This window comes from Ranitomeya imitator, chromosome 6 (genome assembly GCF_032444005.1).
Source record: "Ranitomeya imitator isolate aRanImi1 chromosome 6, aRanImi1.pri, whole genome shotgun sequence".
In the NCBI taxonomy this organism is placed as follows: Eukaryota; Metazoa; Chordata; class Amphibia; order Anura; family Dendrobatidae; genus Ranitomeya; species Ranitomeya imitator.
Window position 1 is genome coordinate 115,126,442 of NC_091287.1, and position 13,899 is coordinate 115,140,340.

The window sequence follows — 13,899 nt, forward strand, 5'->3', positions numbered from 1 at the left end:
CCGCATCTTGAATATTTTAAAGAATATTGAAGTTCAAAGTCGGTCATTTTTGACCAACAGAACAGCAGGGTTAAATGACACCATTCTTTCTATCATATAGTGTGCTGGAAAACTGGAAACAAATTCCAAGTCTGTTGAAATTGCTAAAAAAGTGCAATTCCACAATTGTTTTTTTTTTAATTATTTTGCATTTACTATGTTTGCTATAGGGTAAAACTGACCTTAAAATATGATTCTCCAGGCCAGTATTATTGCGGACATGCCAAACATGTATAGTTTTTGCTTTATCTAAGTGGTTAAAAAAAATTTGCTATTGTCACCATTTTACAAGACCAGTATCCTCTCCATCTTTCAGGACATGGAGCTGTGTAATGACTTATTTTTTGCACCATGAGTTGATATTTTTACTGTTGGGTAGATACAATGTTTTGATTGCCTCTTATTGCATTTCATTGCGGACAAAAAATTTGGCATTTTATTTATCTTTTCTCTTTACACCGTTTATTGATCAGATTAATTTACATCATATTTTGATAGATCTGACTTTTACGAATGCAGCGACACCAAATATGTGCATTTTTTATTTTTTTTATTTGTTTTATTTTTAATGGGTCAAAAGTGGGGTCATTTGATCTTTTGTGTGTTTTTTACTTTTTTTATATGTATTAAAACATTGGTTTCAATTTTTACTATATTTAAAAAGTCCCTTTGCTTGTCCCACCGCTTGTGCTACACATAGCAGTGCGCACTGTTTAGTATAAAAAAAAATTACGATCTCCTACGAATGACAACCATGTGCTGACTTTCACAGGAGAATCATAATGACAGACATGTCCCACAGCTGTCATGAAAATCCATCGACACCCCACGATCAAGGCTCGCATTAAATGCTGCTCAGAGTTTGACAGCCAGATTTAACAGGTTAATAGCCACGGGTAGAGATCTGCTCCACCCATGGCTGTTAAAAGGCACATAACGGCTGATTAAATCAGACATCTTTTCCCAGTAAAGATGGGGATCAGCATTCGAGCCTTCACCAAAGGCAGAGACACAACATATGACATACATTTACGCCATGTGTCGTGATTCGTGAAGAATTATTATGTAACATATGAGATAAGAAATTGTCATTGTTACTTTTTTCTTCTTTTGACAAATAATTTCTTCATTTTGCAGGTTATGGATTTGTAGATTTTGACAGTCCTGCTGCTGCACAAAAAGCCGTTGCATCACTGAAAGCTACTGGTGTACAGGCCCAAATGGCAAAGGTAAGGACATAAGGTAGAACATACTACTCTGTCTCATTATGAATGCTTTAGAACATGGACTGAGGAACTGGCCTCAAAAGGCATACTTGAGGTTATTTGGGGATTAATCTAAATTTTAAGCTAGTGCCACTGAGTTTCATTGAACTGACAGAACTGACTTACTCGACTTACTAAGGGTGCTTTCACATTGCGTTCTGTGTTCCTGTTGAGGTAACCATCTTAAATCCCTCTCCAGACACATGTGCTGATAGGGTCAGTAGACTACAATAGTGACCCAGAGCAAACTACGTCTGAGCGTCCGCCTGTAGGTGTACATTCCCAAAAATGATTCACGGCAGAGAACATGTTTGCTCTGTGTCTCCATTACAGTCTATTCGCCCCGTTGGCGCATTCATCTGGACGCAATTTGGTGGGGGATTTCAGACTTATGCCCAAAACGAGGGCACAGAGCGCAATCTGAAAGCACCCTAACTTTTATAGGTTTCTGTGGAAGTCAAGTATTAAAAGTTCTTTTCTGTTATTTAGTGTGGTGCAGGAGACTTTAATGTTTTGAGGGTTCTGCGTCTGTGACCATTGTCAGGATTCTACGGCTGTTCCTGTCACTTTTTGTGGTAATTGTTATGCGGGTCCTATGGTTTTCACTGTAATAAAGATCCTCCTGCGTTCAATGTCATAAAGTGTGCTGGCTTTCATTATTATGGTAAACTTTCATTAAAGCATAAGAGTGAATTTGGGCTCATTCTCAATGGGGTTGCTTATCCCTGCCGTATAGTATATTTATTCTTCTATGCTAGCTCTAATAATTTGTGATCAGTCAGACAAAAAGTTATAAATGGAAATTAAAATTGATTTTACAGGTTCCAAATTTGCCGTGAACTATATTAATTTCAGTTTGGAGAATCAATGGAGAATTCTGAAAGATTTACTCATCTTCATAAAACATGTATGAAGTATTATTTTCAGTACAAATGTACTTGAGGTTTTTATTTTTTACCATTTTAAGATTTTCTTAGTTATTTTTCAGCTTTTCTCTAATATGAAATATTATTATTGGCATATACCACATGGTTAATTTGGTAACTATCTTTCTATGCTTAATGCATTTTATAGCCCTGTGAAATCTTTTATAAGCCGGAGACATTTAAAAAAAATATTAAAACAGTATCATTTTTTTAGTATAAATATTATTGTGCATTAAAAATTTAAAGGACATGGACACGTCAAGTGTACTACTTTTAAATATATTGCTCCAAGAACAAAGTACATTTTTTTTCCAATAGATCTTGATATAATAATAAGTTCCCCACTTGGATGTGTAAAAAAATATTCTTGTGCTGAGATAATCTTGTAAATGTGCCCTTGCTGTGTACTGTAATTTGCTGTGTCCAAGCATTCAGAGCTGCTCCAGTTTATGGTCAGCACATAACACAGCTACAGGCCAGAGGACGAAACATAAGCCACTTCTGATAAGTGAGTATACAAATGAAACATCAGTGGCTTGCATCTGCTACTTCTCAAGTAAAACTTTTTTCTGCCTGTTTTATCACAGGAGTGAGTGTTTCTGCTGTGTCCCCATACTACTGAGCTCATCAAAAATCAAGTCAGACATGTTGGAGTTCCGGAGGCCACTGAGCAAATATGTCAATTTATGATGTGCTCATAGAATTGGTGATGTGGCAAAAAAACTTCTCTCCCTGTGATAGAACAGACAAGCAGGGAAATGTGTTCTCTAACACAAAAACATAACCGTTGACCCTGTCAAGTTAAGGTTAGTTGTCATATTACAGTTTTCTGCATCAGGAATTCAGGATATCTTGCTGCATAATGGTATTTATATCATGTTGTGAAATGGTAAATCTATATTTAAATGATTTTATGGGAACTTGTAACACTTAACTCACCTCGATTCAAAATCTTATTACAGGATACAATAGACTTGCTGTAGTTTACAGTCTATTTATTAAAGGGATAGTTCACCCACTAGTCAGATATTGATGACCATTCTTAGCACAGGTCATCAATATCAGATTGGTAATGGTCCTTCACGTATCATGACCACTGGAACACTACAGCTCCATACACTGTGTAATTGCCTTTCTGGGGTGCTGCAAGTCAATTCCTGTTGATGTGAATGAGAACTAAGCTAAAATTATGGAGTTGTGGTGTTTTCTCTCCGCAAACTGTTACATTTGGCTACTGGCAGCATTGAAAACTGCTAATTGGTAGAGGTGCTGAATCTGATATTGATGCCAATTTATGGTCCCTGCACAGGAGGTCACAGAGGATGCTATGTATATTTATTGCAATATACATGGATTTACAAAAGTGTAGGGGTTCAGCTATGCATACCTATATGTTACACCAGCCTTGGGATTGGTTGTTATGTTGCTAAAGAAAATATGTCTTGTTTTTCATTTTTGTTTCATTTCTAGACATCTGAAGACAATTTTCTTATTTTCTCATTATATAGTTTACTATTTTACTACTGACTAACTTTATTAGCTTTACATTTATGGATTTGTTTAAGGTTTTGCTTTTGTGAGGCGTGTTTATATTTTTTTATTTAATACAATCTTGAGGTTGGTATAATTTAGAGACTACATTTGATTTAATTTTTCAAAGAAGTGCTAAAACTCATTAACTCATGAGAGGTTCTATTATGGCATTTGTCTCATTTATCATTGATATGTTACTATCAACAACAGGAAAACAATTGCTAGTGCAGTGAAATTGCAAAACAAGTGCAATCCCACACTCGCTTTTGTTTGGCTTTTTTACTTGGTTCACTAAATGCTAAAACTGACATGTTGCTATAATTCTCCAGGTCATTACGAGTTCATAGACACCAAACATGTCTAGGTTCTTTTTTACCTAAGTGGTGACAAAAAATCCAAACTTTATTAAAAAAAAAAATTTGTGCCATTTTCCGATACCCTTAGCATCTCCACTTTTCATGATCTTGGGTCGGGTGAGGGCTTATTTTTTGCGTGCCGAGCTGACGTTGTTAATGATACCATTTTTGTGCAGATGCAACCTTTTGATCGCTCATTATTGCATTTTAATGCAATGTCATTGTGACCAAAGAAAAGTAATTCTGTTTTTTTAGATTTTTTTTTCTCTACGCCGTTTAGCGATCAGGTTAATCCCTTTTTCAGTTGATAGATCGGGTGATTCTGAAAGCAGCGATACCAAATATGTGTATGATTGATTTATTTTTATTGATTTATTTTCAATGGGGCGAAAGTGATTTGAACTTTTATTTTTTTATAGTTTTAAAAACATTTCTTTTTTACTTTTGGCATGATTCAATAGAATCAATGGGAGACGCTGCCACAACCCGATCAAATCTGCTACATAGAGGCGATGCTCAGATCGCCTCTATATAGCGGATTTACTCACTTGCTATGAGCGCCGACTACAGGAGACTGCGGTTGTCATGCCAACACTCCGGTATCCCGCGATCACGTGACCGGGATCACAGGTGTGCGTATTTCTGGCACGGTTGCCGGAAGCAAGATTTAAATGCCGATGTCAGCGTTTGACAGTGGCATTTAATTGGTTAATAGCCGCGGGTGGATCGCGATTCCACCCATGGCTATTCCGGGCACATGTCAGTTGCTCAAAACAGCTGATATGTGCCGGGAAAGATGTAGGCTCAGTGCCGGAGCCCACATCAAAGGGAGGGAGTCCGACATCGGCGTGCTATTACACCCTTTGTCGGAAAGGGGTAAAAGTAACAATTACTATATTATCATAGTTTATCAAGTTTACTATTCATCAAAAATCCTACATAACATAGACCCATCAAGCATATACTGGTCAACAGTTATACTGTAACAATGGCTAAATTCACAGGATAGTACCATATTCTAGAACAAGTAGAGAGGCACGTAAAGTCATGGTAGCTCTAAGATGCTAAAGGATGGCATGGTTGCATTAAAAAAGCAGTCCTACTAAGTTTTTACCCCTAAACCTAGTTATTGTAGTGTCAGCGTATTAATCTACTTATCGATGACATTGTCATCTTCTCTGGTATCCAATGCCGTTCTGGTCCTCTTCTTAATCACATGACTGGTCTTCAGACTCATTGGATCACACTCAGCACTCATAGTTTTTACAATAAAAGTCTTTGAATGAGGCTCCATGGGCTTACAGTGTAAAAGAGACTTCCATCTCACTCTGTGCCCTATCTGTGAGCTGGATATCTAAATTGCCGTTATGTGACAGAACACTACTCTAAAATTTACACAGGTTTAGTAAAAATTGTTAAAGCGGTATTCCCAACTCCAAGACCCTATCCCAATATATAGTAGATGTAATGATAATGGTAATAGCAAAGATCTCCAATTAGAACTGTAGTATAGTTCTTCTGATTCTCTATGTCCCTAACCCATGTGAAGGAAGGCATTACTGTAGCTTAGGTATCCATAATTGTGATCACTCATATAATGACAGATAGTTAACTATCTAGTTGTTAGTGGTTGGAACCATGGATACCTAAGCTACTGCAATGCCATACACATGGGATAAATGACATAGTGAATCAGAAGAACTATGCTACATTTTTAATTGGAGTTATTTGCTAATGTTATTATTATTGTACCTACTACATATTGGAATAGGATCTTGGAGATGGCAATACCCCTTTAATGAAAGTGCTTCTTTAATTACAATCGTAGGGGATGATACTATTGCTGTAGTAATTAGTAATCTAGTAATTTTAAAGACTAAAACCTTATTTTATTATCTCAATGGCAGTGAATTAGGTGCCTTTGCAGAATATTTTTACACAAGGAAATATGCACAGTTACTTTATTTTTTTTAATTTTAGCTGCATTGCCAAAAAAGAATGCAAAATTATATATCTGAAAATAGAGAAACAGATGGGATGAAAAGGTTTTTTTTAAAAGATTGAAAATTTGGACTATTTTCACTCGTCTATGAGCATCATATTGTGGATGTATATTTACATGTACTGTGTGTAAGGAACTATTGAATATTTCTGTATCAAAAATGACATTCTTGCAAATAGAACTGAGAGCAAGACAAGTAATCTTTTAATAATGGCATCTATTAATTATTCATGCATGGAGCGGAATACTACTGTTAGCGATGTATCATCACGGAGATGTGCTAATTACATGTGCCACATCACAGATGAACTGAATGAGAGGGAGACATGCTGAACCCACGGATATCAAACAATGTGGATGTTCTGTCAAATAGGAAGTTAAAGGGAATCTGCATCAAACAGTGATTGTTTCCTGAGATGAAAGTTTTCATGATCTGAATTTCAGGCTCAGATGTTGTGCAACAAGTGCGGCTGTTATGAAATGGATATTAGCTTTGATTTACAAAGGTCTGAGCGGTATCAATTTTTAGCTATCTCCAGTTTGGCCTCACTGATGCTTATGTCTTCTTACACTACGAGAATGATAAAAAATCTAGAGCAGACAGCACTTATGTGTAGTACATTGACCACAAAATATATACTTATGAGCACCTGAAAAGCAGAATTGAGAAAAAGCAGAAAATCTATTTTATCTTCTTGTGAAACAGTTTATAGGCCAATTATCTCTATTCTGTCTCATCATTGAGCACCCCCTATAACAATTCACCGGGGGGGGATATGAAATGTGTTATCTCAGTTTGCTACATGTAATACAATGAACAGTAGACAGCTGCTGTAATACCGATGATTTCTTATTGATATGCCGGTGATGAGTGGGCTGATCTTACCCACGTGCCGCACATCAGCAAAGACTGTGGCGTTATGTTGCAGTGACCTAGGAAAAGCTACTGTGTGTGGTGTTCTCTGTGTGCGGTGTTCTCTACAAAAAAATGTATTTTAGAAGGAACCTGTCACCAGAAAAAATTCTATTAACCTGCAGATATGGGGTTAATCATTACCAACCTGCCCAGCACCCGCACTCACCCGAACGCTTAGGTGAGACACTTTACTTTACTCCCCCTGCAGCGTTATGGTCTCAGTGATGGGTGTGGTGCCAGGGTGGGTTCACTCACTGCCCCCGTCCCTGGCTGAAACTGGCTGTGCATTAGGGCTTGCTGTCAGCCAGGACAGGGCACCGGGCAGGTTAACAATGCTATTAGCCTACAGATTTACCCCATTACTGCAGGTTAAAAGTGTTCTTTCTGGTGATAGGTTCCCTTTAATATTTTACTTTTTCCTGGGTCAACACATTTAGGCTAGTTTCACGCTGGCATTTTGAGGAGCTGTGGACTTCCTCCGTGAAGCCCCGCCCTCGGCCGTTAGCTCCGCCTACTTCTGCATGCTGCCTTCATACCTATCTTTAACATTAGGTACGCAGGTCGTGCCGCTGTATGCGGATGCTTCCGCATGTGTCGTTTTGACGATGTGGAGAAAGAAAGTTGCTACAAGCTGCATCCTATGCTGGTCACCGCATAGTCAAAACGAGGCATCCGCATACAGTGGCACGACCTGTGTACCTAATGTTAAAGATAGGTACGCAGGCCGCATGCAGAAGTAGGCGGAGCTAGTGGCTGAGGTGCGGCTGAGGGCGGGGATTCACGGAGGAAGTCCGCAGCTCCTCAAAACGCTAATGTGAAACCGGCCTTAGACATTGCTGATGTGCGGCACATGAGTAAGATCAGCCCAGTCATCACTGACATATCTATATGAAATCATCTGTGTTGCAGCAACTTTCTACTGTTAATTGTATTACATGTAACAAACTGAAATAATACATTTCATATAGATCAATGCTATTAACCTGCATATTAACCCCATATGTGCAGGTTCATGGTGTCTCTTTCTACTGGTAGCCTCCCTTTAGGTTACACAACTCTTGGGTCTGGGGCTGTGCTGTGTGTGAAGGGGCCTGGCAGACTGAATATTAATAACACTGTGCAGCCTTCTTCTCTGACATGGACAACATATAGGCTTGGTAGGGGAATGTTTTAGCTATTAAAAATATCAGTCAGCTAGTCCACTTCAGACACAAACACGGTCAAATGGAAATACCATCCTTTGTCTAGCACAAGTTGGAAGTGAATGGCCCAGGGCACGGGACCAGAGTCATAAGATGGAGGCATCTTGAATAGTTAGTGTATAAGTAAATTGTATACCCTTACATTTTAGGTATATTTTTAAGGATTTTGTTAACTAGACAAACCCCTTAAAGAGGACCTGTCATGTGCTGAAAAAAAAGAGTTAAATGCCTTGCAAAAATGTCTGAGTTCCTCTGATTCTGCAGCTCTTTTCCCATTTTGCACTGTGTCAGTGATATTTACATTTGTTGCTCTTGGAGCGTACTATGAGAAATTCTTTCTTGCAAACTGGATGTTTTTGTTCAGAGTCTTTTCTTGGGGCGTGCACTTTCAACCCTCCCTCCCAAATGCTGCCAATCTCAGATCGGCAGTGTGTGAGACTGATTGACTGCTGGATCTGCTACCATGTTGTGGTTGTCAGCAGCTTGGAGGAAAAGGTGAAAGCATATGCTCCCACAGAGAAGATTCTGAGGAAGACTCCCAGTTGGATTGCAAGCAGAGATTTCACATACTGTGCTACGAAAGGAACACATTTTAATATTTCTGCAATGAAGTGACATTGGACAAAACAGAAAAGAGTGGAATAATTAGGGAAGCTCAGGAAATCCACATTTTTATTATTTGTAAATGAGCTGTTCAGGGCTAAGAGAAGGGAACTGATCTGTATGAGAATCTACCTCCAGAATTTGTTTGTTTGTAAAGGTTAAAAGTCTGAGTTGCAATTTTGTTGCAATACAGCAGAGCTGTGAAATCTGCAGCAAATGTGTTTGTTATGAGACTAAGTTCAGTTCTACTGTCCTGTGTTAGTTGCATGTCTTAGGGTATGTGCACACGTTCAGGTTTCTTAGCGTTTTTTGCAAGTTTTTTCATGATAAAAACGCGATAAAAATGCATTACAAACTGCAGACATATATGCATCCTTTCATTTAGAATGCATTCTGCAATTTTTGTGCACATGATGCGTTTTTTTCCGCAAAAAAAAAACGCGTTGCGGTTAAAAAAAAGCAGCATGTTCATTAATTTTGCAGATTTTCTGCATTTTTCCCGCTATTCTATGCATTTGGGAAAAAACGCACAAAAATGCATAAAAAACGTGTCAAAAACGTGAAAAAAACGCAAATATCGCGCGCGGATTTCTGGCAGAAATGTCCGGTTTTTGTCAGGAAATTTCTGCTAGAAAATCCTGACGTGTGCACATACCCTTACACTGGTAATGCCGCTTTGCATTTACAATAATCTCTGGAGGCAGATTCTCAGAGAGGTCAGTGTCTGGCCCATAATTCTGAACAGCTCATTTACATATAAAAACAATATTGATCTCTTCGGAATAAGATATTGGATCGCCAATATTAAGGTATCATTTTATTTCGCTTCCCATTACCTGCAAGCCCATATAGACGGCTTATTGGGGGGGGGGGGGTTAATTCTACTGACAGATTTGCTTTAAGCAAGAATAGGGACTAAATTAAATAAAATAATTTGTGCTTGTATATTTTTTGTACATTGGAGAATATATTACAATAATTAGTATTTGCCTTGTTAGGCATTGTTAAAAATCAGTTGCTATAAAATCTTGTGTGACCGCTGTTATAATCTCAAATTATTATAATCAACTCCCAAAATACTGAATCAAGTAGTCAATTTTTGAACTAAAAACATTCTTTTCCTGTACAGTATGCTTTCTCAGCCTTGACTCTGGCAGTGTGCATTTCATGATAAATGATCTAACCAGTCAGACACTTTGGAGTGTGCAGATGGTGTTTACTAGCATTGTACTGGCACAAGCCAATGTGTTGACACTGTTTAGTTACTAGATGTTTGCTTTCTATGATTATTAGCTAAATGCGCATCTGATTATGTTCCTGCATGAGCAATGTATCCGTAGGATGCTCATCTTTTGCCTAAGGAGGTTTATCACTTGAAAATTCATACTTGGTATTATTTCTTTGCCAATTTTCATTCTCATTGGTTTACAGTTCGCCCCCATTGTTAGAATCTTAACGAGAAGGCTGCCTTCTTCGGCTGAGCACTTCACAAATTTTTATAGTAACTTACGAGTTTTCTAAACTGTAGCTCGCCTGCACATTATATAAAAATTAGTTTGATCGAGGTTTAACGGTTTAGCAATGAAATGTATCACGGCTCCTTCATCCTAAGCTCATCTATGACATTTTTCTATCACCGCTAGTGATTATTATACTTTTAAACTTTATTTTCTAGACCGTAACAGGATTTATCAAACCAACAAATTCTGTTATTTCCCGTGGGAATTATAGATTTGATAGTTTTGATACAGTGTCTTCATTCCGGTTTTACAGGTAGAAAAAATGTAGCAGACGAGCTTTGCTGAATATAAACTGGCTTATGGAATAGAAGACAAAGAAAATAAGTTACTACTTAAAATGCATTGAAGTTGGGGTTTGCATTTTAAAGCTACATGTTATGTGCACATCATTATGCAGTGTTCCAATAAACAGTTTTTTTTATTTTTCATCATGCAATGCTATAAGAAGCATAGCGGCTCGGCGGTTAGTACTGTTACCTTGTATCCATGGGGTCATGATTCCAAATCCCACCAAGGACAAAATCTGTAAATACTTTGTATGTTCTCCCCAGGTTTGCATGAGTTTCCTCCTGATAGTTCAATTTCCTCCCACACTCCAAAGACATACTGATCAGGAATTTAGGGAAGTGCTACAGAACATGATCCTCTGTGTAAGTTAGCAAAATAATTAATATTTTGGGGGTCTTTTTACGAATATCTGTGATTAATATTTGTATAATCTCATGTGATAGAAAAGCTAAGGTCAAAGACGCGTGCACCATTGAGACAGCCCCAATTAAAAATTAAGATTTTGATTAGCGCCTGTGAACACTGCTGATACCGCTAATCTGTGCAGTGGTTCAATGCAGCCTAAAGTTAACAATGAAACAATGGTTATTTTGGTCCAAGTATGACCCAACCCTCCACTTCTTCAAGGAGTTTTTGGGGGAATACAAATTAGTATTAGAATTGTCTTTTCCTTTAGAGGGGTTTTATATTATTAACCAAGAACACCGTTGGAGGGAAGGAAAGTTCTGTGTTTTCCGTGTGTAATTTTGCTTTCTAATCCAAGATACATTTGGAGGGAACAGAGGATGACATTGCTTTTTTTCTGATGATAACTGTGAATGGTATGTTATATCTATAGTAATAAAAGGTTAAAAGGTTGTCCTACAAATAGCTTTTCTGAGACGCACAATGATTTAGATTGGGTGGTAGAACCTGATAACAAGTCTTAAACTCTCCTGGAATGCAACCAAAGAAGTAATGAAGCATTGCAAGATGCCCAATAAAATCAGACTCTCCATGTAATGTGCAATAATGCTAGGTTCCTACAATCAAGTGTTAGGAGTCGAGTTTCCTCTGCTGCACAGGGGGAATCTCGATCCGTCTCCGCTGCGGTCTCCCATTCTCCTCCAGCCGCAGTGGAGTCTGCTCAGCAGGGACGTCGCTCCCAGTGTCTTGCTCGCTCTCACTCTGTACAGAGAGTTACTGCTGCTTCTTCAGCTCCTGCCATTAAAGTCAGTGCTGGTCAGCGGCGAGCGGACTTCCCTGGGACTAAGTCCTTGTTTGCGCACACTGAGCATGCCCAGAGCAAGATCTCCCGTTGGAGATCGAGGGTCATGTACTCTGGCTCTGCAGCGCATTCCATTGGTCCTCTTGGCAGGCCCTGGAAGGGCAAAGTTTCTGTGGCCACTTCCTGTCCTGCAATTATATAAACTGCGCATGACCGCACGGCCATGCACTAGTGTACAATTGAATACGTGTGTTTGTTGTGAGTGCAAGTCGTTCATTAAATACCCCTACCCTATTGTATGACTGTTCGCGTATGGAGTATGGCTGCTATCTAGCGCCCGACAAATCACTCAACGTGTCACACACGTATCAGCGTCTATTGCTGTGACCGCCAGTGCGGCGCCACGCGCCAGTAGTGCGCTTCCTGACCCACGTCTGGGTGCTTAGTGGTGCCTGCCAGCACGGCACAGTTCGCACTTCGGTGCTCTAATTATAAGAGTTGCCTAACACACCCTGTTGCGGTGTTGTGTCAGCAAGTGGTCTAATCGGACTTCAATCCTAGTTGGGGTTAAGTTCGCTGACTGCTTGCTCGCCTTCTATGTGCGGTACCGCGATCCTGTGACGCAACAGGATTGCTTCCTTCACGTTGGGTGAAGTTTAACCCACGCGAGTATACTTATGAGTACCGCCATATAGTCCGTCATTACTCAGCAGCAGGTTCCATCTCTGCACGGTGGACCCCGGGCTACGAACGCACCGTACACTATCAGTCCTATTATTTGGTGCGTTCCGCTAGCCCTAACATTAAGTGATTCTGTTTAAATTGACTAATAGATGAGGACATTGAACTTTCCTATTTAACAGAGCAGAGTAGTGATGGACGCAGCTAATTATAAACCTCTGATTGGCTGCAGAGTCACATGACATATTGAATAGAGATGAGCAGATAGGATTGTCCAACCCAGGTTCACGATCAAGTCATCTGTAAGGAGTTTGTATGTTCTTCTTGTGTTTCCGCTGGTTTCCTACTAGTACATCGATTTTCTCCCACACTCAAAATACATACTTATAAGTGGTCCACCATGCAGAGATGGAAAATTGTAGCTAATGTGAACAATGGTGGAACATGCAGTGAGCGATAGCTGGCTCACACTGAGTTAAATGTCACTCAGTGTAGAGAACACAAAGCTGTGTCAATCGCACACAGCAATAGAATAGATGCTCTGCAATAGAGCTGTGTCACTCGCATACAGCAACAGAATAGATGCTCTGCAATAGAGATGTGTCACTCGCACAAGGTAACAGAGCAAGTATGGTGCTAAACGCGATCCCTGGTTAACCTCACAGGAAAACGCAACCCTCACAGGGGCAAAGGAACATGTAGTGGACACAATCACAGCGAGTGCACGCATACAAACTCCTCTCCGGAGGTGCCAGAATTCTAAAGGCTATACACCTGCCCTGAATTCAGCCAAACTCCTCTCTGGAGGTGCTGGAATTCTAAAAGCTATACACCTGCCCTGAGCACATGCAGAAAAGTCCACACTACCATTATGCTCCACACACATATATGATATAAATGATCTTAGCGCACCGGCGTGTGCTCCAGGAAACCTTTTATATGTTGCTGTTCAACCAATCCAGAACTGTCACGTCACCCGAGCAGCTGACAACTGACCACCACCAATGAGAGGTCGCAACCTCACAAGCATGCTCAGCAGGGGGGTTTCTGGACTTAGCCTCTAGAACACCTGTTTGCCGCTGCTTATTGCTAGTTACTATAGCTTTGGCTGGAGAGCCAGCAGTAACCAAGCGAACAGCAGAAGTGTGGGAAAGACTCTGAAACCGACTTCTTTGCTGAGAGGTTAAGGAAATTCACATAGCTTCTGTCAACAGCCAGTCAGAGACCACTGACCTGGACCCGATGCAATGGCATTACAAATGAGTACGGCACAAGCCCAGTGAGATCACGGTTTGGCTGCAGTGGTTTTAAGTGCCGTGTATGTGACCTCACTACCACTGATGATGACTGGAACAGTGGGG

At 39.7% G+C, this 13,899-nt stretch overlaps 1 protein-coding gene across 4 annotated transcripts in view; it reads left to right on the forward strand.

Moving 5' to 3' along the window:
- Positions 1 to 13,899, forward strand: part of RBMS3 (RNA binding motif single stranded interacting protein 3) — a 983,638-nt gene that overhangs the window by 459,206 nt on the left and 510,533 nt on the right. For all 4 annotated transcript variants that reach the window (XM_069730019.1, XM_069730018.1, XM_069730016.1 and 1 more), the window contains exon 4: positions 1,177 to 1,268. In XM_069730019.1, coding sequence (XP_069586120.1) covers positions 1,177 to 1,268 — 92 coding nt within the window. The remainder of the gene's footprint in view (positions 1 to 1,176; positions 1,269 to 13,899) is intronic.